Source organism: Corvus kubaryi, unplaced genomic scaffold, assembly GCF_017639235.1.
Source record: "Corvus kubaryi isolate FWS band 111438036 unplaced genomic scaffold, C.kubaryi_AGA036_p1.0 66, whole genome shotgun sequence".
NCBI classification, from domain to species: Eukaryota; Metazoa; Chordata; class Aves; order Passeriformes; family Corvidae; genus Corvus; species Corvus kubaryi.
In genome coordinates this window covers 26,249,551-26,275,207 of record NW_024582054.1, presented here as the reverse complement: position 1 = coordinate 26,275,207, position 25,657 = coordinate 26,249,551, and the positions used below count along the sequence as shown (strand labels likewise).

The window sequence follows — 25,657 nt, the reverse complement described above, 5'->3', positions numbered from 1 at the left end:
CTTATTTTCTAGAGCATTGCTCCACTCTTTCAATAAGTTAACATGCTGCACTGCTGAGCTGGCTTCATGTGCTTTAATTTGTTGGTTTGTTCCCTGTGACAACAAAGAATTTATACATTTTAGCCAATTCCACTTCTTTTAAACCTACAAAGAAAGAGTATATAAAGACATCGAACCAACACTACATATTTTGGTTCACGGGTGCATGTTGCAGAACTGTAGAGAGAAGGGAAATCTACTTGGGAATTTACAAAAATCAGAAATACATTTAATATAGCAAGTGTTTTATACAACTGCCATGTATCTCCATCCAGTGTGCTTGATAACTCAGAAACAATAAAGACGAACAAGATTTACAAAATGAATTGTATTTTAGAGCCTTTTGTGTAGCTTTGAACTAAACAAAGCACAATAAAACCTTTGAGTCATGTAAAATCTAGAACTTCCAATTCCACTAACTGTAATTTAAAACTTCTGTTCTATTTCATGAACAGCTTCATAAGCACTGTATTTTTCTTCAGCTGAATATTAAAGACAAATATTTAAAGATAAATTTATGATCACTGGAAACTGCCAGCTTTATAAACTACACAGTTATTACAATGCTTATTTTGTCACCTTTAAGATGTTACCATGATTGTTCTGTGATATGCTGCCTCTGCACAACCTATAAGTGCTGTTACAAGTAACCACTATATAAAGAGTTTACAGAACACACATAGATTATATACAGAGTACATAAGATGCAGACCACGTTACTTACTTGATTTGTATCGTGTTGCATTGCACCTACTGCAGTAAGTGCTTTGCAATGCAGAGAATATTAGCTTTGATGGTAGATATGCTGCAAAGCAACTGAAAGGGTTTCAATGATCCTCAAGGTATGTACTCTATATAAAATACTAAAAATATATATGTGGATATATGTACATATATGCACACATATACATACATAAAATGAATGGCAATACGTACGACATAACAGTGGGCAGGGTTACAGCATTGATCAGTTCTAGCACTAAGAGCATTACTGTTAACACTTAAAAAGATGAATGCTCATTATTTAAGAACCTGGAAATACCTGCAGGACATCATCTATTGAGAAGTGTTGCTCCTTACAGTCCTTGTCTCTTTAAATAGCCATGGGCTAACAAATGAATCATTCTATCAGATAAACGCCATTTTTTCCTGTCAGCGGTTTCTGAAATGTCCTGACTAGTATTTTCATTATATAAGCATCCAAATTCCCCAGGATATATGGTAGGGGAAGCAGAATATTGAAAGAGACTGGAATAATACTACTAAAACGAAACTTTGAGGTTTGACTTTTTTTATTTTTTTAAATATTGCAGGGATTGCCAGGATTAAAATTGAAAACTTTATTTTTTAATATAAATTTCATGCTTTGATTATACACCTGTGTGCACACGGACATATAAATGCACATAGAAATACACGTTTTAAGTGTGCTAACCTATGTTTAGCCTCAATTAGAAATATTAAGACACACAAATGAGAGAAAATATAAACATACTTAGTTCAGGAAAATGCTTTCATAGAAATAACTGAAGTTACTCATCTATCTTCTTCAGAACCAAAGAGACTTTCCTCTTATCCTAAGTTAACAAGTTCTTCAAATGTGTCATATTCCTATTTCAACAAGATGTATCTAATAACTGAACTCCCCAACCACTGCAGGAATGTGTGGGCTTTCCATGTTTTATTTTTAAAATGCAAAATCAACCATCTCCTGTATAAATCACTTGGTGCAACTGGATGATTTTCTTAACCAAAACTACAGAAGTCCAGAACTTTCATGTCAAAGAATTAGGTTCTATTTGCAGACTTTCAGCAATTGGGAAGTATAATTGTTATATACTGACCTGAAAAGTGCAGCCATAACGCTTAAAACTACAGGTACTTGGGGCATTAATACATTCTGACAAATGTGCATTCAACTGCAATAGGAAAAAAATGTGAGTTTTGGCAAAAAGACTTTTGCATGATAATGCTCAAAACATAAAGGGCAGAGATTATCAGGTTTGTATTGTGTGCCATTTGCAGAACATACAACACACATGTGTATATTTTCTCCAGTCTGATCTCAAGTGCAAATTCTGTATATACACATATGTAAACCACACGCACATGCCAATACAGTATACAGTGTGATACATTTAATATACAGTGAAACTTCTACCAAAGACTATTTCAATAGGCAACCCAATTAAAAAAACCCAAAACAAACAGAAAGAACATACTCTACAATTATTTGATTTCATTTGACTTCAGTGAATGACTAGTCTTTTTGCAAAAAGTGATTTTTTTTTTTACTGGTGCTCTGAGCAAGTCTTAAGATCAGTTTCACTGTAGCAAAGTACATTTTTTTCTAATCCTAATTTCATGAAGAACCAACTTTTCAAAACAAAACATGCAGTTCTCCGTGCCTAAATTTAACATTACACAAAAAAGACTAAACAAGTACTGCATGAAACAGACAAAAGTTTTAGAATAGGTACAGTTAAGTAACTTTAAAAAAAATGCAGTACACGGGATTAAAACTGATTAGCAAAATGCCTGCATTTTTCACAGATTGAGATTTAGTCCAATATCTTGGATTACTACGAGCACAGACCATTTTTCATTTAAAAATAAACCAATTCACAGAAGCATATACATATATATGGACAGCAGCAGCACAGATGGCAGCAGCTGGATGCAAACTGCCTGAAAGTTGGAGCAGAGAGACATTTTTGGAAAGAACAGCGCAACAAACACTCTTTTCGAAAACAGGGTCTGCAGTTTGTATTTCCCACAAAGCAGACAGGAGCTAGAGCCTGGCTCCTCAGCTGGCATCACTCTTTTGGGTTTCAGAATTTCATTTGAAATTCCCACACCCTAAGCCCCACATGACTCAGCTCATCCACCTCCCTGGAAAGAAGTGGTGAATCAACACTGCTTTGAATGTGTAGCTCTGGAACAGACAAGAGTGTCTTTAAAATCACATACACTGAGATGCCATCAGTCAGTCATCTCTGATTCACAACTACTGTGTTCTAAACACTACCTGTAGAAATCCACAGTATCATTTCAAAAGACATGTAGTTGAGAAAAAAGTAAGAACAAGTAAGAAAGGGACATGTGATCTAACAGGTTTTACAAGAATGCCATGTTTTTCAACTCCTAGAAACCAGAAGTCTGCCAAAGAGTTATGAATTAAACATGAAAATTGCTTTTTGTTCTACAGTAAGATATCCACTTGTACAGTACAGAATTTTCTCAAACTGTTAGGCAGGCATTTTCCCATTTTCTGCATTAGACTTATTGTCCCTAACCATGCAACCAAGTAATATATACATTTTCACAGTATTAGAAAAAAAATTAAGCAACATACAGCAACAGATGATGCAGGGCAAAGGGCTGTTTAAAGTTCTGTTTCTACCCATGGTTTCAAACCCAATTCTGACTGCGTGTGTAACAATCCAGGCTTTAATGGTTCAGTTCTTACAAGCACTCAGACACACCTCTTCTAAAAGTAACTGCTGAAGTCAGGGTGTAAGAATAAGAAAAAGTGCTCCAGAACCAGGATCGAATCTCTGAAGTAAGCACTGGCAGGGTTGGCCAGAATACATATTTTCTCTTAACAGCTCAAGTTCTCTTAATAAATACAGTATCTATCATATATTTTGTATTTCATTATCTTGGAGGAAAAGACTGCATTGAACTTTGGCAGGAGCCTTATGTGCCTTGTGCACTCTGCCATGATTAATAATTTATAAGTGCAACTGAAAAATGGTACAAATCCAACTTGGGACATAAGTAGCAGAGGAAAGAGAAAAGCTCATCCTCAGATCAGAAACTTCACTTTCCTTAAAAGTGGCTTACTGAGTGATGAAGACTTCAGTAAGATCTTCTCTATCCTTGGTAAGTAAGTTCTCCTTTTAGGGAAAAATTAGGTACCTCGATTTTGACAGATGCTACTTTTATCTTTTCACGTACAAGAACATGGATCTCTTCAAAGCCAGGCTTTAATTTTTTTTCATCTACATATTACTGGAAGCTTCTATACATTAAGAGAAATTTTTATGCATTCGTTCATCTGCTGTTGGAGTGTTGTACTCAACCTTTATCTTACATAATTTCTCTAAGTATCAGTTACTATTTTTTCCCCCAAATTTAACAGATTTAATCGTAATTTAAGTTTTTCCATGAAATTACACGTCTATATGATTTTTGTAGGCTTTACTAACTCTTGTCAATGTGCACTGAATTTTAATTGTGTATTTTTATTTCAATATAAGCTAACTACCCCAAGATGCTGTTCTGTGGTGCTGAAATGAGGGAAGGGCAGGGGGAGAGCTAGTAAAAATGAAAGCAGGAAGGACATGCGCTAATCTTGGACAAGCCAAGTGTAATAATGACTCAAAATTAAGAAACTGTTTCTTTTAAAATAGTTTTTCAAGAAATCATTAAAAATATTTGAGTGTTATCACACTTAACTGCGTGGTAGAAAAAGCTTTTCCTTAGATCTCACATTTTAACAAGGAAATGGCTTCTGGCAAAATTCTTGCGAGATCTTACTAAAGACATTATTTAATTTTTCAGCACAACACTGGGTATTGACTTCTTACCTCGCTCCTCATGAGTGTTTTAACACTACATTTATGAGGACATGAAACCATGACACATGGGCAGTCTGTATCTTCATGTTTCTACAGAGGAAAAAAAGCAAACAAACCACAAATTAGATCTTACTCTTTAATTAAGAGAGGACTTACCTGCAAAGAAAAGCATCCTACAATAACTAAAAATCACACAAGATTTTTTCAATGTTATTCCCAATCGTGCAGTTACAGAACTGCAATTGCTCAAACATGAGTTTATACTTTTGATGGAGGTGTTGATATTCTGAGGAAGGGTTTCCTTGTGTTTTCCCATGCAAAGCAAATCTATTTGCTCAGCATTTTATTGGTTTTACTTCAAACAATGAAACAGTAGTAAAAGTCAAAAAAAGTCAAGTTTCCTTCCCCAACAGTTACTCACAAAACTGGGCATCTTTAAGAGCAAGCAGAACCAGTGCAGACATCCTTTCTAGTAAGGTATATAGTGCTTGGAAAAGTTCTTCAGAAATGTACACTGCCCACTCCCAGAGATTCTCTTTCCTATGTACAGATATTCCCTTCCAGTTCTTTTCTAGTTTTGATGCCCAGCTATCTGATACTAAGTCTCACTGTTACACATCAGGATGCTGGGCAGGGATTTTAACCTGAACGCAGACGACAGGTATCTCAGCATAGCTGTCAAACCCTATCACCCCAGTGAGGGAAGGAAGTCAGGCCCAAGATAACTGAATTTACATTTCCTCTCAGTTTTCTCAACAAAATGAAAAATGTGTTTCTCGTCAAGTGACATGTCCCATTCAACCTGAAACACACTGCTTCATTTCTGGTACTTAAGCAAAGCAAAGGAAACAAAGCTCTGGATCTGTAAGCCTGTTAGAAAAGGAAGAACAAACAGCATGTCCTTTTTGCTCAGTAACCAGGTTTTTGAAACAAAACCAAGACATAAAGGAGATCTGATCTCCTAGATGTGAAAGGCCTTGGTCAGAATTCTGGCGTAAATTAGCCACTACTTGAAATTTTATCTCCTCCTTTTGAAGCAGGTGCTGTCCTGACCCATCCACCCTGGCATGCTCCCCATTCACACTTGCTCACTTGGCGTGGCACACAGAGACAGTCCCAGTGACAGGAACCAGGGAACCCCAGCTGCTCTTCACCAGAGAGCTGGGACAGCTCCTGAGCTACCTTCAGTCTGTGCCCACCAGGGTACCCAGCCAGGAGCCATGCCAACCACTCTCCTCAGAGCAGCCTGTAAGGGTGACAGTGATGCTCTTCTGATAAGCAGAGTCCCAAAGCACCACTCCTGCCCATAGTGAAGAGCTGGACCTGGACCCCTCATCATGAACACACCTGGAATCGTCTTGAAGGGAGACATACACAACCACGTGGTTTTAGGAGCCTAATGGCCCACACACTTCCTTATTTATCAACTACAAACTCAGAAAAGTATTCCCTTCTAATATTCATTCCCTAATTTTAATTCCCTCTGTTCTCTAACCTACCCAAACCATTGGAAAAAGGCTGTGATACTGAGTCTTGGTTCATGATAAAAAGGCATCACGCAACTTCTCAGCATTCTTTCCTCCTCACTCCACATCCCAGTGTCCACCCACTGAAGCCAAGGCAAGCCTTTCCAATGACTTCAGGATATACCAGAGTAATCCCAGTTCAATAGCAGAACTCTCTTCCTCCCAATCAAAATTCACCCAGTTGAGCACATAAAGCCAAACGCCAAATCCAGTACAAACCACAGGTGATACCACATGTAGGGCTCCCAGCACAGATGAGGGCAAGGCAGGATGTTAACATGGCTTCCAGAAAATCCAGTGCCCCATTAGGAACAAGTCTGGCTCCATGCAGCGACAGGGAGCAAGGGACAGTGTCTGGGGTCTTCCCAGTGGCTGTCCCAGTCAGCTCAGCTGTATTTCAGACCACTGGGCAGAGCCCAGACTGCCCTGGCAGGGTCTGGTTTGTGGCCAGGGTTCCAGGGAGGGGCCCAGGCACCAAGAAGTGCTGTCCTTCCAGATCCGTGTCATGCTACTGCTGCCTAAGCATCAATTTCACAGGACAAGCACTCCCATGTGGCTTTGTGGATTATACACCAAAAAATACAGTAATCCAGAAGCATTTCAGACTACCAGTTTCCATTTTAACAATGTACCATCTTCATCCATCAGGAGGTACAGGAGGGAAGAGGTAGGTTTGTGACAAAAAGAAACCCTGAATTTTTAGATGGTTTGAACAAAAGACATTAAGAGGCTAAGTCACTGGGTGAGCATGCAGGCAAGACAAATGCAATCTAAAAAAATGTTCAACTAACGTTGTTAACTTGTTGGAGTCTGCCTCCAACAACGGGGATTTCCTACCCCACGGGCCACGGGATTCTATGAAGATGTGAACCACATGTTCTCCAGTAAAATTTTTTGTTTCCATTTGCATACCTTTTTTCTCAGTCTGCTCCCTCTATCTCCATTTTCAGTTCAAGTCACTGAGGCCAGCTTCAGTCATTATTTCATTAGAGAAAATTCTAGGCTACAGAACTTAAGAGATGAACTCAAGTTCATCTCTAAAAACCCAGTTTTGTCAACGGGGTGGCAAAACTCAAATGAGAAGTCAAAAGAAACCTTATAGTACCTAAAGGGGCCTAGGGAAAGCCGGAGAGGGACTTTTTGCAAGGGCATGTAGAGACAGGACAAGGGGAAAGGGCTTTAAGCTGAAAGAGGGCAGGTTTAAGTGAGATATTAGGAAGTTCTAGACTGTGAGGATGGTGAGGCACTAGAACAGATTTTCCAGAGAAATTGTGAATGCTTTATCCCTGGAAGCATCCAAGGCCATGCTGGATGTGGCTTTGAACAACCTGGTTGAGTAGAAGGTGTCCCTGCCCACAGCAGGAGGGGTGGAATGAGATGATCTTTAAGGTCCCTCCCAAACCAAATGAAATTCTGTGGTTCTAAGATTCAAATGTTTCATTAAGCTTCTGATTCTTATTACTAAGGTGTAGTGAGGTAACATTTTAATCAGGCCACAACAAATAAGCCCATCTGCATTTCTATAACCACTGAACTTTTAAAAATCTAGGCAAAAAACCCCAAAAATATCAGCCAATCCAGTTTGCAGAACATATTTAATGCTCACTGATTCTGTCTGTTAAGACACCACACATTTTCTGGTATCACTTTTTGCCTCATGCCAATCCCCAGCCTAATGATAATTCTGGGAGAACAGCATCCATAATCTACCCAAATACACTTTCACCTCTGTATCAGAATGTACAAGAATAAATACAGGGCGGAAATTTTTTCTGTGTATTTTCATGTCTCATCGTTCTAGGTAAGGCACAATTATTCAACTACCAGCCCCTGCTAGTGTGCACTCAAATAACTGAGAGCCAAATCTAAACCAGAACTTGGTGAGGTTCTCCCTATGCCTTTTTGTAACAACGTCTCCAAGCAAAGAACACTTCTCATCGTTGTCAGACCTCACCTAACAAACAACACACAAGAACACAAATGAAAATGAAATTCTCATCACTCTTACTATACCAAGAAGGTGTGAGATCCAAGACCATCGAACTACGGAAACTATGTAGACAGAGTTTAAAAAAAAAGGAGATAAAATTATAGCAAGACAGATTCAGCATAATACCTTTCAATGTGAAATAACCCAAACACAGTCAAGTTACAATTCTATGTGTAAAGTAAACCTCTGCTCCATAATTCTAACCCTCAATATGCTGCCTATCAGACAAGCTACTCTGATGCCAAGAACAGCAGTAACTCATCTTAGGCCTGTCATGTACCATTGCTGGTTATAGCAAGACAATTGGTTTTACATTCTTCCCCTCCTCTCAAAACAGATCACACAGTATCCAAGAAGAATCACATAGAAGATGTTAAAAAAAAAAAAAAAAAAAAAAAAAAGCTTTTGCTTTTTCCTGCAAAACATCTGAATGTTATTATGGTAGTTGCATTTATTACCTAAATTGTAAAAATCTAAAAAGCATAGCAAAATTAACTTCAGTATCAATACTATGCAGTGGATCTGAACTTTTTTAAATGCAGTATCTGAACATCAGAATAAAGAAAATATTGCCTATTAAATACAAATTTTTTCACAGGAAAAAGATGTGTTTTGAAGGTCAGCCTATTTTGTTTTCTGAATTATTAATTCTGGCTGAGAGGCCAAAGCTCTTTCAGCAGCTATGGAAAAGGACAGGAAGAGTTATTTTTCCACATTAATATAGGGAATCTTGATGTATATACACAAGAAAATACTGCACCTGCAACATAATCATTGGGACTTGGCTTTTACAGTATTTACAGGTTGCCTCCCGGTATTTACAGGTCTTCTCTACATGGTCTGGTAAATCCTTTCTCAGTATTTTTTCTTTGCAATCAGCACGAGGACATGGGAGTTCTTCAAACTGACAATCAGTTTTCAAATGCATCTGAAAGATGAAAGAAAAAAAAAGGTCAATCCAATTAAGTTGCGTACATATCCTCCATCCTTTGAAGACATCCAACATTAAATAAGTTCAGAATCAAAGTAAGCGAAGTTATTTTGTGAACTGCATCACACAGGAGCAAACACTAACAAATCTACTCAGGAATACATTTCTGACTGTACAGTCCCTTGACCTGGACAGCTGATTTCACTGTATTACAGATGTACATGAGCTACAATAAAAGCATTCTAACACAGCACAAAATTCCACACAGGCTATTTAAACAAACAGTAAGCATTCTTTTTCAAGGTATATTATTCCACATAAACATAGATGTTGCTCTGAGTGCAAACTGCTGTGCAGCCATACCATACAACTGTAAATTACTGAATTACTGCTATCTCATGCCTTCACCAAAACAGCTACAGGTCATTTTGCACAACTCTGGAGAAGCCAAAGGTTTAATTTCACACATAAACACCACTTACATGAGAGGATTAAGATAAATAAAAATAAAACCACACCAAAATAGAAATCAAATTTCTCACATTTGACAAGTACACATTAAGATTCTTCACTACTTTATTTCTCCCTCCAGTTCTCATTAGGTTCATCCATTTACATTTCCAAGCTTTAGAGCCAATCACATGATTTTTACAATTCCTTACAGTTTATCAAAAAGCTGAGTTTCAAAACAATTTAAATCTATCGTAACATTTATAAATCAAATAACCACCAGTGTGAACAAGTTAAAAAATTGACTGGGATTTTAATTTGTAAGAATTTTTTCCTCATTCTTCAACTCAAAAGAAAGCTTATGACTGTTAGATTAACTTACCAGTAATTGACCCAAAGACAGCTGTTCCTTACAGCCCTTGTTTTCATTTCTGCAGTATATTTGAAGGGCAAGTAGTTCTCTCCTGCAACAATTATCTTTAAATACCTGAAACATCAAAAATCGCTTTGTTTTAGAAACTGAAAGCCACTCAAGGATATGGAAGTTCAAATAAAGTAGAAGCCATGCAATTCAGCTACAGCAGTGTCATTCAATTCTAGCGTTATGTGCCAGAAATAAAATCCTGCTATTTGATTTTCCTGGAATGTGTGCAACACTGAGGTTCCTCCACTGTGAAGCAGCTCAATGAAAGAGAGTATTTGGACAGATATTCTACTACTGTTTCAGTTTTACTATAAATACAGTAAAGGGAAAGGTGCAAGAAAGGACCAAATTTGCTGCTATTTGCTTGCCAACATTAGGCCTGCACAAGAGAGAACTCTCTACATTGTTTGGGGAGCTGCTGTATTAGGCACAATACCGTAAGACAAAAGAGACTCAGAACACAGTGGTTCAGAGGGGAAGCATTTCATGGATGGTGGACCCAAAATTACGAGATTGGTTGGCTGGAATACCTACTTGCACTTCAGGGGTAACACATAATTACAGATATTTTCTAAGGTTTTGGACCAAAGGAGGTTTTTTATTTCACAGATAAGCAGGCTTTATTTCTCCATATTAATGTTTATAAGCACTTTCAGCATTTTTTGTCCACAGTAAAACTGGAAGAAGTTACAAATAGAGAGCTTGGGGTTTGAGCTTTACACCTTTTATGTGAGATACCCACAGAGACAACACAACTGAACTCTCAAGAAGCCAAATTGGGAAGGGCAGGAACTAAAGAGAGGTAAGAACTGAAGACCATTACTGCTATTTTAAAGTCCAAAACCAAAGAGATAAAAACTTCTAATTATTTTTCAACTGCTTTAATGGCCATTAAGAAACCAAGCACAACCTATGACTGCTTCTCTGATAAACAGACTCCTGTGATACTGTGTACACTGCAGCACTCCAGTAATTACAGAATGGTTCTGCATGCTAACACTTAACCAAGAATTATGATCTACCTGCCCACAGTGACTATGAACCTATCCCCAGTATCAGTGAAGAAGGAAACACTGCAATCATTTTCATCTGATCCCATCTGACACAGGTCACTGATTTCTATTTACTTTTCAGAAGCATATGGGAAGTTTAATGAATCAACAAGTCTCATTTAAATAATCAATTGCCTATGCTGCAGTATCTTTTCCAAAGTAATTCACAGGGTTAGTATGCAAAGTTTTGCTGACTGAAGCTAAGGTAAGAAGACAACTTTTAAAGTTTTTCAAAGACTATCTAAAAGCATTTCTGTGACTTTGGACTTCAGCATTCTGTGGGAAGAGAGGTTTCCAGTTTCATGAAAACCGGTGATTTGCACAGTTAGCCTAACAGGTATTTAGCATATACTGGCCTTCTCGTCCTCCTGTTCTAGAGATACTTGAAGTTTATGCATGTACAAATGTGCATATTTATGTATATTGAGAGCCAGAAAGTCAGAGTTAAAAGAACAAATAAATTAGGCATCATGATTATTGGTCTGAGCTCCTGGAGAGTCCATCTGTGTCAAAACTGAATTACGCTGAGCACTGTTCAGAGAACTGTTCTGGGTTCAAACAAGGAGAGATTAATGTACCCATCAACATTTTCTTGAAAATGGTTATGAACACAAGCATTCATTTGGGCAAGAAAGATACTAGCACAAATAATTTACTAAACACTTAAGTAATAATGAAAAACCACATAAACCATGTACTAAGCCAAGAAGTTTTTCTACCCTCAACCTTTCAAAGGCAGCAAAACATTTTGATGTGAAAAACACTGAAAAGTGTATCACTGAAAAATGAAACTTATTCATACAAAAAAGAATCTATTACCGTTACTGTAACTCCCCACTGTCCTAACTCCAGTGTGGTTCACTGAACACCACACTGTAAAAGAGATGAGTCAAACAGAAGCCCCTGGTCCAGAGCCAAATCAGGAACAGTGTTCGTCTAAGACCTGTGGCATCCCTGAATCTACAGCAGATAGAGTATTTCTTATCATCCTCTTGGTTGATGGGAGGACAATTGCAATGTGTTGCTGCAGCTCCCAACTATGAATATGAGCTGTGACACCTGTCTGGACTTTTTGGGATGAAGCTGACATGTTTTCTACCATGAGGTTAACAGGAAAAAATAGCCACCTACCTCTATAAAATACATGGTTTAGGGTTTATGACAAACCTACCTTTTTAAGTGGCTTATCAGGTTTATAAAATAATTATCACATAACAGTAACACAATTTATGTACTCCACACAATTCAATACTCTTGAATAAGAAAAAATTTTAAACAATACCTTATCTTTTACTATGCTTTCTTGACACGCTGTACATTTTGGACTAGAAGAACTGAAGAGAAAGAAAACAGAAAAACTATTTTAGCTCATCTGAATTTTTGCAGTACAAAAATTTCCATTTATGAGGCACTTAGTTTTGATTATTCAATATATTCTAAAACCATTAGAAGTGGACATAGTTCATTATAAGGAGAAAATACAAGGTTATTTCATTAAATTTGAATGTTTGAGTTATCTGGCATTCCCAAAGATATAGGACCACCACAATGTCTCCAGACAACTGCTCAGGGGTTTTCAAATTGGCAAAATTCATCCCCTATACTTCAGTCTGCACCTGATCCACAATTGTTGTCACTTCTCAATCTGTGCAAACAGGCAAAATATTGTCTCTTCAATTATCCAGTCCTTTTTCAAACAAAACCTAATGAAAATTTACTTTCTCTGATAGTCAATTATTCATCCTTTTAGGGTGAGAAAGTATTTATGTCCATGTCCTTCAAGCCTATTCTGGTTTTAGCAAATGCTACAGATGCTTGCTGCCTCCTTTATCTGAACTACTGCCTTGTAGCTGTCTTGGTAAACTAATTACCAAACTTGTGACCTCTTGGACAACAGGAAGGATCAGGAGCAATGCAGACTGTGAAAAGAAACCAGAGTGCAGAAAACCTGAGTTTCTACAGCAGTTTCTGGCTCTGGCCTGCCCAGTGCTGTAGGGTAAACCCCTCAGAATCACAGAATGGATTGGGTTGGAAGAGAACAAAGATCATCTGGTTCCACTCCCCTGCCATGGAGAGGAACACCTTCCACCAGACCAGGCTGCTTCGTTCCTTTTTAGCTCCTTTTCCCCATGTAAAATGGGGACAGTCAGAATGATCTCCTTTGTAAAGCACCAAGACTAAAAGCACCAGGTAAAAGCTGCATGAATTCTTCCATAAAGCAACTCAGTGACAGGCTACCTAAGCTGTGGCTTCTAGTAGCAGTGCAAATCAGTGTAAAAGGCTAAAAAAGTTCAATTTCAATTATATTATATAATCTGTATGGTTATTTCAAATCATCTCACTGGTTTCTGCTCCTTGAACCAACCATTCCGTGCCTCATCATATTTCTGAGCATCTTAACTACCTTGAAGCTTCAAGATCTGTAATGCTTTTCATAACTCAGGAAAAAAAAAAGGAACCTAAACTACATGAGGGCATATAGTGTTTAATACAATGTCATGCTTTCCTTGCTCTTACTGAATTCACTCAAGCATCCAACTTGCTTTTTCAAACTACTCTTGCATACTGAGCAGACATCTTTACTGCTTTATCTCCAATAACTCCCCAATTCCTTGTCCTCAAACAACCCTGGAACAGAAGTTGCTAGCATATAATCACTGTGTTTGTGTATGCAGCAGGGTATCAACACTGAATGAAAAAATTCTGTGCCAAATACAGGACCAACATAAACCGATTTTGCTTTCAATTTTATGGCATGCTTTTTATTTAAAAAAAAAAAAAAAGTAGATGTAAATTCGATTTTAATAAAACATTTGTTTGCAACAAGCACTTAAATATAGTGAAATAACTCAATGGCCTTAAGCATGTGTCCTTTTCAGTAACAGACTGGTTGGAAAGTCAGGAAGATAAAATTACACATATTCTAGCTGCACTGTAATAAGCACATGTGCATGTCTCACAGCAGGGAAGGAAAATTGCCCAGACTCTAGCAATGTCAGAATTGTTACTGCTTAGATTGTCAGGGATCTGCTCTGTCCACCTGTGCACATCCAAGCATGGCGGGTGTTTGGTTTTTCACAGTCACTGTTAGTAACCATGTAAGCGTCTTCCAAAAATACGTACTGAGAAAGAAATAACTGCATTTCTTAAATAAAAAACACACCTCACTTGACACTGTGTATCAAAAGAAAAGTTGGTGGGTTTTTTTGTTGTTGTTTTAAATTTGAAATGCTGTGGGCACAAAACCTGCAGGAACGCATGAGTGAACTATGGACCCTTGTGTTTGCCCAGTACAGACACTACTCTTTATCAGGAGACAGAGTATTGTAATAACCTTCATATTCTTTTGCCATGCTGCACGTAGTCTTGACTTACACATCTAAGTATTAGATATCAGACTACAATATTTCCAAGTGAGATATAAATCAGTATCTAGAGTCAGAGAGGTCACAAAAAGTAAACAGGAGATCACCAAGACATCCAAAGTCAAACTCTCTCTCTGAGAGCAGTCCAGTATACAACATTCATAGAGCCGAGTATCTTCTGTATTTCTGCTTTTCCAGTAGTAAATCAAAGTATTCACTGCTTATGTACCCCAGGAGATTAAGGTTTGCTGAAAGGTCTCCAAACATTATACCAAGTTTTGAAATCACACCACTGAATACAACTAGTAGCAATACACCAAAGTTGAGAGGCAAAGAAATGTACTTCTACTGATGCACAGGTACTTCTTAAAATCTACGTGCTCCCTAAATGATTGCCCTTTTACTCTTATCTAGACTGCGAAAGATTGCACCTCTCAGCATTCATTTTACATCTATATCATTCACTCACCTTCTTCACACTCTGGCCCAAATATCTCAGTAATAGAAACACCAGCCTTTCTGACCCTCCTGCAACCCACAGAACATACAAGACCCATAACAAACAGCTGGAAGGGCTACAGGGAAACTGCTCCACAAGCAGTTACATTTATCCAAGGGTTCTGCCACCCATCTGTAAGACTGGGTCTGCAGCCAGGTTAGGTATCACCCCTCTAAGGAACATGTGCAAGCTTGCTTCCTCAGACAGACACAATCTACTGTGTGTATTTGACACCAAACTACCCAAGTTAGAAGTCTTGTGAAACAGCTACTCCATTTGGCCTCCACAGGGAACGAAATTCTTACCTTATACATTGCTACACCTTAACAACTGTTCCAACCCTGCTGATGGAAAGCTCAGTTGTCTTACCCTGACCCAGAGTAGAGCACAAATATTTGCACCACCACATGGATAACAAATACTCAAGCAAGCAACAGTGGAAGGCTCAACAAATTCCTAAAGCTACAACAGTGTTCACACTAATATCAACAGTTCACAACATTTAAAGGTATCAACATGCTCTACCAGAACAAACAACATACCTCAGCAAGGCATTCATGCAGGTTTCACAGAATCTGTGTCCACATTCAGTCTGTTTAGGATTGCATAAGATGAGGTGACATTTTTCACATTTGTACTTATCTTCCACAGCATTCACAAATTTCTCTTTGTAGCCTCCTTGCTCTGGAACATAGATTGATGCTGATGGACTGCGGTCAGGATTGGCCCTTTGTTGTACCATTTCTACAGATAAAGGGGGTTCTGACTTCTTACTGGTGTCCATGCTCTAAGATAGTTTCTGTGAATCAAAAGTGAGAAAAACTGAGAAATTAGGCCCTCTTTCAGCATTTGAATAAAACAAATACAGCATCTGAGGGACTACATAAAATCAGAAAGCATCAAGAACAGATGTGTGTCCACACATCATGTGAACATAATACATATATTACTGTCTAAGTATTTTAAGCATATCAAATCTGTAAAATATTCTACATATTCAAAGGCTCCAACCATTAGAGGAAGCACCAAGAGGTGTGCTGAAGAAGGTGCACTGGTACAGTACTACATGTGACTCTGCTGAAATGCTACTGCAAAAGCACACAACCACCCGTGTCCTACACAGGGTATCCAGAGCCTACCCAGCTCCCCTGCCAACTTTTCCTGTCTATTCCATGCAATAGCAAAGCGTAAGACACACTGCTTTAAGTCAGCTTTACAACACCACAAAAGGGTTTTACTTGTTAGATACTTTCCAACTTTTTCATTGCACATCTTCACCTGAAGACAACAGCTGAGCAAAGTCTGACAGCAGAGAAGGGCTTATGTAATGTGGCCATTTGATTAATTTACCAGGACTAAGCACACCTGACAGGTAGCTGAGAAAATAATTAATCCAGCTGAAGAGTAAATTACAGTACCTATTATCTTGGACAATGCATCTTCTAAGTCATGCAAAGCATTAGCAGAGCAACAGAGGAATAATATCTCAGGCTACATTTTAAAATGTGTTTTCAATCATTTCCTAGCTAATCCTGTAGTCAAACAAGCATAAGTGCTCTTAAAAAGCCTCGGCATAAAGAGGAGAAAGCAGAGCTGAAGGATACAACACCTATTTACCTATGGGAAATGCCTGGCTATCTAAAAGAGAAAGGCAAACTTCAATTCTCCCTCCATGTTAACTGATATTTTAGATATAAACCTATTCTATCACTCTGCAGTTGCCTCAACTGATATAGTTATAATTCAATTTTTAAGAAGCAGAATGAAGAAATGAGGCCCAGTTCACATCGTTATAAAAGTATGTCCATAAATGCCACAAAGGGAGTCAAATGCCTCATATTCCAAATACACAAACCCTCTTGTACACAGTTTTTGTGATATCTTATCTTCCCTCGCTAAGCCCAAAACGATGCACTTGTAATGAAACATATTTTCCTGTAGGTAATTACTGCATCTGTACTTTTGGTACAGAGTTCTCCATGCACACTAAACAGGTACAGAATTTTCCTTGATTTCTGATGCCGTTATTTACAGAAACAAAAGACAAAATCACTGTGACTCCATGCTGAGACCATTTCATGTTTTTACAACACCAGCTGAGCAAGGGTAAAGGTGTTGAGTGAAGAATCTTCACTTCATTGCCCCCTTGTCCAGGGGAAAGCCTCTCTGTATCTCCATCAAACACAGAGAGAGCCCAAGGAAACCATCCCCGTAAGTTGGCATGCAGACCCAGCGATTGTGCCTTATTCCAAACCAATAAAACAACACACACTCCCCAAAAAAGAAAAAAAACCAACAGGTTCTATGAACTGAAAAGCTACAATAAATTTTGATCCACAATTTGAATTAATGTTAGTCTATTCCTTGTCTGCTCTTCAAAGACTGCAGAGACTTACGTCTTGATAGAACAGCACATGAAAGAACCGAAAAGTCAGTGTTGAACTGAAAGTAACTCATACTTCTCATTAATGAGGAAATTCAGATTATTTCAGACCTGAGCTAGAGTTTCACCAGCAAGCGTAAAAACCCAGCAGGTAATAATGACACTGAAGAGGCAACTCGAGATTGTAACCAGCACACAAGAAATGAGATTGATGCTGAGAACATGACCCACAAGGAGGTTCAGGGAAGTGCCATGAATGAGAAAGGAAAGAAGCTTACAAAAGTAGTCCAGATTTAGAGAATGCCCAAGTCATGACTGCTGCTGCTGAACATCAGGGGCTGGACATGGGTAAATGCAGCCATGAGCTTAGGACCTGACACTTTTCTGTGGTTGTAAGAGAAAAGATTAGCAAGAGATGGAAAAAAGTGCAACTCCTGAAGTATCCAGGCTGCTGAAACTCAGCTACCTATGGACTTTCTTCTTGAGTGCAACTGGAAAATCTTCATTTGGTACTTGTAGTTTAGGAATCTGTAAAGGTTTCAGTTCCTTGATTTACAGATACTAATACCTCTTTTCCCTCTGCAGCTGTGTATTTTTTTAAATCACATTTTTAAATCACAATCTGTCAATTCTTGAAGTCAAAAGCCAACTTCAAGCATGTTGATTTGTAGGAACAACACAGGCAACATTACTTTCCTTAAAATGACAGAAAAATCAAGGCATGATCTGCTTCTGACCCACAAAAGAAATACAGAAAAAGAGGCACTAGAAGAGATGCTGACAGAATTGGCAAGTTGAGAGAGCACAAAGTTCCCAAACCTGCAAGTCACAGGCCACAACTACTGAATGTCTGCTTCTCCATTAAGCTTCTTCCAAACAAAAAGCAGCTAAAGATTGTTAGAGATGTAAAGTCTTCCAAAAGCATGATTTCTTCAAGGAAATTGAATAATTAGTCAAAAGGAGGCAGGCAGGGGTGACAGGAGAATATTTAAGGTTTGACACAGACAGCACCGAATGCCAAATGAACAGCAGGTGAGAGTTTCACAGAGATATGAAACTGCTTAGAGCTGGACTGTCAGCTGTCAAGAGAGATTTCACACCAAAATAAACTGCACAGGGCTCCACAGGACTCCGCTTTTGAAATTGACATCTTGGATATCTTGTCACAGAAAACAAGCAGAAAGCACACTGACAAATAAAACATACTATGTGATATACCTAACAGTCAGATTTGTATGCCTTGGGTTTTGTATTTATTTTATGAAGAAGTATGTCAGACCAGAAAAGCTAAACAAGCTCAGCCCCAGAGTAGCCAGATTGGTGAGGAATTCTCTTCCACAGTACTCAATGCCAGCATTTTCTTGCGCAGCAAAACTAGGAAGCCATTCATGAAGTATAGTCATAAAATACAACAGAGCACTGATCTTACAAGACCACCACAACCTTATTACAATGAACAAGCTGTATTTACCAAGGGGATGGGGAGAAGTGATGTCTATCTAGCTGCACAGAGCTTTGCCCTAATGCATATGAGTTACGTGCTCCTACACTGGCATGTGGGATCAGTGGTGAACACAAGTGCAGATAATACAAACATTTCAGCTGCCTCCCTTTTGCAAACAGCGTTCTGTTACGGTTTTCATACCACTACAGGGTGTCATCTGCAATGGCTTCTCTTCCTTTTCAGGAACCTTTAATGGCAGGACTCAGATTATTCCCCCATAATCATGTTTCAAACTGCCAACAAGAAGCAACCTTGAAGTGATATGTCAGTAAGATACTCTGCACTTACGGCAGTGAACATACTTCGAGAGAGCAGGGAGAGGAGCCTGGCTAAGACATTCAGGATGGGCTAGTTCTGGTGGGGGCCTCTGATTCCTAAAGGCATGGCAAGCTACCATCCAGCCAAAGACTCTGGTTCTTGTTCAGCAAGCTAAATCTTAATGCCTAATTAATCACTAGCTAGTTCGTACGCTCCAGTTTCTTATCTGTGGGAAAAGATCATCACAATAAATGAATTTGACTTTTAGATGTCTTTTTAAACCGTTAAACCTTGAACAATCACTTTTCAGGACAGATAAGCACATAAAAAAAGAGGCACAGTCACCACGGTTGGTTCTGTCCACTTGCTCGCTTTCTTTCAGCCACCTCTCCTGCAGCCAGCATATGCTAATACTTCAGTGGACATTGCTCTGGCCATCAGATGGGTGACACTGTGACACTGCTTGCTCCAGTCTGGTCACTACTCTTCGATACAGGTGGTCTTCAAGCAACTGAGGCTGGACCTCAGTTGACACTTCAGGCTGTATATACTGCAGTAAAGGTCAGAACAAGTTTTTGGTGCTTAACTCATACTAACATTAATACAGAGGGCTAGAAACTGGAAGCAAAAGTGAGTTTACCCACAAAGTTGTTCCGAGAATTAGGAAGCACGGGAATTCCCAAACAAAAGGCATTTTGCTCTTTCCTTATTTAAGCAAGGATGTTGTTCTCACTGCACAATAAGCAAACATCCTAAAAATGTGCACTTGTTTTCTGTGTTACCACATACCTTTTATTATTTGTTCTTTGGGAATAAATCCAGTTTGTGACATAAAAATACAATAAAGCTTCTATAAAAATTCAAGGTAAATTTGCAGCCTAAAGAAAACAGAAAAAATTAACTCTTATGTAAATCCAAAACACTCCTAAAAATTTGACTGCACTAGGTACCATGGGATTGGGAACAGAAAGCTCTGCATGAAGACAGTTTCAGTATATTGACAATATGAAGCAAATAAGCTTTTGCCAAAATTCTAAAATTCAAAAAGAGCAAAAGGCTAATAGAAATAAGTGTTTTCATTACAGTACCTTAGAGGAGAATAATGCATGACACAGTTTAATTTGGTTCTTACTAATGGACAGCAAAGCTTTTTGATCAAATTACAATCTGCAGTGAGAACAGAAGTTCCTCAAACAGAACAGCACTGCATGCACAATATCTAAATTAAGCTCTGGAAGAGAAACCTAAAGTGGGACAGAGAGCTTAAGATCAGAGCAGAAAAGTGACCTTTCCTCTTCAAAAAAATTTTGTATCTGAAACGTGCAAAACCACACAAACTTCAGCATCTCATCCTAACTAGGTCATTTTTTGGGTAGCCTGGGGTGTGTTTTTTCAGTCTAGCTTTTAATGAGATAAGGGCTTGTGATTGCGCTTGTCTCTCCTCTCAGCCTCCCAAAACCACATTGGAACCAACTGGACAGAGTTTTCATGAAAATGAACATCTATGTGGGGAACAGAAAGAGAAACTTGAAGCAGTGTCCCAGTGAGCAAGAGGCTATAAAAGTGCACCACCTCTGCATGGTCCATCAGTCAGTCAGTGCATGGACAGATCCAAACCAGCCAAGAACACCTGCTCCCTCTTGTCCACCAACCTTCATGGCCTTAGTCTCCTCCTCCATACCATAAACGCAGGGGTGGGCTGGAGATTTAGGCGTTTTTGTTGTTTGTTTACTTTTTCTTTTTTGTTTGGGCTTTTTTTTGAGGAGGAAGAAGTAGGGGTTAAAAAAGGGATGTTGAAAACAGATTAGTAGGAAAGCAGATTTCATCAGTTTCAGTGCTCTTCACAGAATTTTCTTCCATATTTCCCAGGATATCCTCAGAGAGACAGATAACCAGGTACCAGGAGAGGTATTTCCAGATCTTCAGTCCTTCCAGCTCACTTGCCTTCTATCATCAAGAATTATTGCTTCAAGTTAGCACATAGAAATCTTTATCTTAAAATTAAATTATTAAAACAATCTGAACTTTTCCTCTGTCTTATATTTCAGTATTTTATAGCTTCTAATAAATTCCTAGCACATACTGAAAAGAACGTCCATCTTTCTTTCACCATTTTTAGACAAGTATTCTGAGTTGGTTCTGCTTCTGAGTGCTATCATGATATGCAACATATACTGTCACACCCTGATGTCTTGTTAAAACAGTAATGAAAGCTGAAAGCAGTATATTGGTGATAACATATTATCAGTTTACTCAGGGCACACGTCAAAAAATACTAAAATAAAGCTGAGCAGGGAGGCTGCCATGGGAATCTCAATTCTGGAGCACTCATGTGTGAAGGTGCCCTACTGCAGAGTATCACTCTCACAACATCCACCACACCTCAGCCTGGCCTTCTGGCAAAGCCCCACTGCTGAGTCTGGGCAGGGGCACTGAACAACAGATAAATAAAATGCAAATGGCTTGAATCACTCCACAAAAAGACTCAGGCCATGACTGAGGCAGCACTGAGTGACAGGTTTGAAAGCAGACAACCATCCATCAAATTTGGTTTGTGTGTGGTCAGAGGTCTTGGTAGTTTCACTCCTCTTGTTTGTACAGGGGAGCTACTGATTTATTTATTTTTACCTCAATGCATTTTTCATGCTTGAAGTGCTATTTACTATTTCTCCAGAGCATATATATATGACCAACTAACCAGAGGTTTAGGTATTTCCAGGACATGCTCTGAGAGAATATTCTGAGGAGGGTAGAGAAGGGTTGCCAGTCACCAACACTGATATAACTTTACAGAGTGAAAAATATCAGACTACTCCTCACCTTCCTTTGTATATACTCAAATACTAAGCCTAATTCCTGTACAGAAATGAAAGCAACATTAATATTTAAAACTTCCTTTTCTTTGTGCTATAATAAATAGGCTATTTTAACTACTTTAAACTTTGCCCTGTGATTTCATAAGCATGGACCTTCCTTGCATAAAATAATGCAAACCAGCTGTGAAGAAGACCTGGCAATCACACATATTATAGAACAGATGAAGATCAACAGGAAAAACCAGTGCTTGGATATAAGAAAGTAGGACAAACATTTGAAAACACACAGAAGAAACACACTGAGTGCCTGCCATTTGCAAGCCCTCCACAGCCACTCATCAATGCAGTATCCCAGCTGCTGAGCTTGGAAGGCACCTCTGAAGGTCATCCAGCCCAACCTCCTGTTCAGAGGAGACCATCTTCGAGGTGAGGTCAGGTTGTTCACCACTGAGTTTTCAAAACTACCTGGGTGAAGAAGCTGCAACCTCTCCCCGCACTCAACACCACTCTGTGAGGAGTTTTTACTGTAGCAATTATGATGCAATATTCTTAGCTAGCAAAAAAACTTGTTCTGATACATGAACTGCTATGATCTCAAGCAATTAAGTCATATTTCACCACAATCTCCACAGGCTCTAGCCTGTAGAAACTACTGAACAAATAGCAAAACTATTTTTGGTTTGGAAGGTACAGGCTATTCCTTCTTTTCCTATCTGACCTAGAAAATCAGAAGTATAATCAAAAGATGCTATCATGATATTCTTGCAAAAGAACAACCATGCGTGTCACTTGAATCACAAACATTGTGTATTTCCCATGTTCTTTGCAAGATGGCTGAACAGCTGAAAATGAAAGGTAAGTTACATTTTACATTGTTTCATTCTTTTAACTTATCACTTTCCTTGGCTCTATTTCTTTCAAAAATGAGTCTGCACATCCATGCAAAGTGTCTCAGAGGATTAAACAAAACGGCATCCCAATACGAGGGATCTCAATTTAGCAAGTCTGCCGGACTGTGCTGTCGTGAAAAGTGTTCTAACATATACTCCCTCCTGCTCAGTGTAACAAACTTCTAGATTCTAAATAAAGGACAGATTTGGAAAGTAATTGCATCAGCATTAAGAAGTTAGAATAGTAATATTTATAAATAATAACATAGTATTAACATAGTTCAGAATGCCCAAGAAGCCAGGGACTGACACTTTTAGTAACTATCCAATAATAGGCTGAGTACAATTAACATTTAGCCAAACACATATTTCACCAGATGAGAGAAAAAAAAAAAACCCACATCTTTTAAAGGGAGTAAATTTTATCCGTAAAAAAAAGACAGCAGAGAAAATAAGTCAGTGCAATTAAGGAAAGCTGATTTTTATGTGACACTACGTTCAACTATTACTTTTTTGAAACTTTACAGAATTCCTTTGAATCATGACATATGGGTTGGCAAAACAGCTTTAAGATTCAGCCTGAGGCAGCAGTAAAAATAAAATGTTTGTATTTTGACTTAACACTTGCTAGCTACAGCTCTCAGTAATTACTTCCTAATCTGACTGGGCTACCAAAATACAGTATAAAGTCATCTGAAGTGCAAGAAATCAAAAGCATCTTTTAGAAATCAAAAGACCTCTTAAGCTTTGAAAGCCTGTGTCACAAGACAACACATAAGAGAAATGCTGTCCAAGCTAGCCATGAGTATTCTGCATTTCGAATTCCAATTCAGGTTCCTGTACATTTTCTCTTTTCTCTCATGCACCCCTAGACAAAGCTATTGCATTTCACCTATGAAGTTAACCCCCAGCTGTGATCTGTATTTCTAGACAAGGCTTTTAGTAGAAGCAGATAAAGAACAGGAAAGATCAAAAGATGATCAGATGATCACAGAACAAAGTATACTTTAATCTCTTCCTCTGCTGTTTAGGGGAAATCCATGATTGAGGTACATATGACAGCCCTATGTGGAGGAAGTGGATGAACATTACGAAATTTTTATTTTTTTTAACTTCTGGCTCTGTTTATAAAGGAAAAGCTCTATCTACCACAGAAGAAATATACTCAGACAAAATATTCCCGGAAATGCCATTAAAATAATAATATTTGAAACTAAAGGTAGTTTCCTCTTTCGAAATGGTTTTATATGTGCTTTGAAGAGAGAACTAGGAAAAAAACCAGCCTACATTTGCATTTCAAATACTCTGTTTTGACTGGGCAACAGTACATTTGAACCAGCCATGACAAATCCTAACAAGGATCAACAAGGTTAAGGCAGATGGCATATCCCAGTCCTTCTGACCCAAGCACATAGTCCTAGAAAATGATGTCTCATCCTCTGGTGACCTAGTCTAGAGTCCCTTTTCCTCCCAAGGTGTGCCTTCAAGAAAAATCTGCTGCATGATTTATCAGGAACAACTTGCTTATAAATTATAGCGACTTAAAGTCGCTGCATCTTCGAAATCACCAAGTAGGAATCAAAAAATTATTGCAGTATTTTTGTCAACTTTTTTTTTTGTTTCTTAAACCACGACCTATCAATCAATGCTACTCTTTTCCTTTTTGTTAGTCAAAGAAATCCTCAGCTTCAAATCTAACAAAATTTCAAGTCTATCAGAAAAGCAGAAGGTATTCTTCAAATCAGAGTCTACCTACCTACACTGCTGTCTGCCAAGTACATGAAGAGTATTTCTGCATTGCCAATTCCTGACAGTGCATCTGTGCTGTCTCTTAATGAATCCAGCCTTGAAATCTCAGCAGAGGTAAAAAAATATGACAGGTAGTACCTCATATTATACAATTAGAAGAAAGTATGTGAAGGCAAAGGTGTCAGAGACCAGCAAAAAAAAAAAAAAAAAAAAAAAACTCAAAGCACTTCAAGAAGCTTATTATGAATAATTACTGCAAAACTGCCTTGTCAAGAATACCCACAAAATGCTACTTAATTAATTTTAAAATGCAGCTCATCTTTCACAAAAATAATCCTCCCAGGAAATTCTGAACACAGCAGAGTTTAGAGGAATCTGATAAATGAAGCAGAATGCAACTCCAAGTATGGCTCAGCACTTTTTAAACTCAACACTGAAATGAAGTGCTGTGAAACTAGAAAAGCACAGTATCTCACTTCCACATGAAATTCTTTCCACTCTAACTAAATTAAGTTTTCTAAAATGAGATACAAAACTCTAAAAAAAAAAAAAAAAAAAAATCTATCTGTCCTGTCTTTGATGGAAATTAACTCACTCTCATAAAACATTTCCTGCTCTTCCATTTTAACCCATTGAACACAGCATACTATGAACACAGGTAAGAAAGAAATACTTTACACTACCCTAAATACTAATCAAACTCTAGATGTGACATCATCAGAATATTTTATTTAACACTAAACTGCATGGAAGACATTTTTTCATGCACAGAATTCAACCTCTCATTAATCCTAAGTGAAATTTTCCACCCTTTCACATAATGTCTTCAGCTTTGTCTGAATCCATTGCTTCTTATTCAGGAAGGAAAAGGAAAAATGAGAGTAACAGTAACCCTCTTTTCATTTGCCTATATTTTATTATTTATCAGAATGTGAGTGAAAGAAAAACATTGTCCACTTATTTAATGAAGCAATAGCAGGTTTAACTTCAGTGATCTCAATGCCTACACTGTACACTTCACTGTTTACATTGTATTATCTATGACCAACATCTTGGGAGTTCAGGAAAAATGTGGGTGGTTTTGTTAAAATTTTTCTATTAGGTGAAAAAAAAACCAAACCACATTTGTAAATAGAATCTGGAAGAAAAAAAAAACCAAAAAAAAATTAAAAACCCTCTAAACCACTTGTGTTAGAAT

General features: G+C 38.2%; 1 protein-coding gene across 12 annotated transcripts in view; it reads right to left on the bottom strand.

Moving 5' to 3' along the window:
• The window catches only part of TRAF3 (TNF receptor associated factor 3), a 70,038-nt gene that overhangs the window by 18,707 nt on the left and 25,674 nt on the right, over window positions 1-25,657 (bottom strand). For 8 of the 12 annotated variants that reach the window (XM_042047089.1, XM_042047086.1, XM_042047088.1 and 5 more), the window contains 7 exons: window positions 15,402-15,658; window positions 12,278-12,329; window positions 9,902-10,006; window positions 8,899-9,066; window positions 4,632-4,712; window positions 1,884-1,958; window positions 1-93 (listed from right to left, as the gene is read on the bottom strand). In XM_042047089.1, coding sequence (XP_041903023.1) covers window positions 1-93; window positions 1,884-1,958; window positions 4,632-4,712; window positions 8,899-9,066; window positions 9,902-10,006; window positions 12,278-12,329; window positions 15,402-15,643 — 816 coding nt within the window. In that variant the 5' untranslated portion in view covers window positions 15,644-15,658. The remainder of the gene's footprint in view (window positions 94-1,883; window positions 1,959-4,631; window positions 4,713-8,898; window positions 9,067-9,901; window positions 10,007-12,277; window positions 12,330-15,401; window positions 15,659-25,657) is intronic. The other 4 variants (XM_042047097.1, XM_042047098.1, XM_042047096.1 and 1 more) reach the window with 3 other exon arrangements.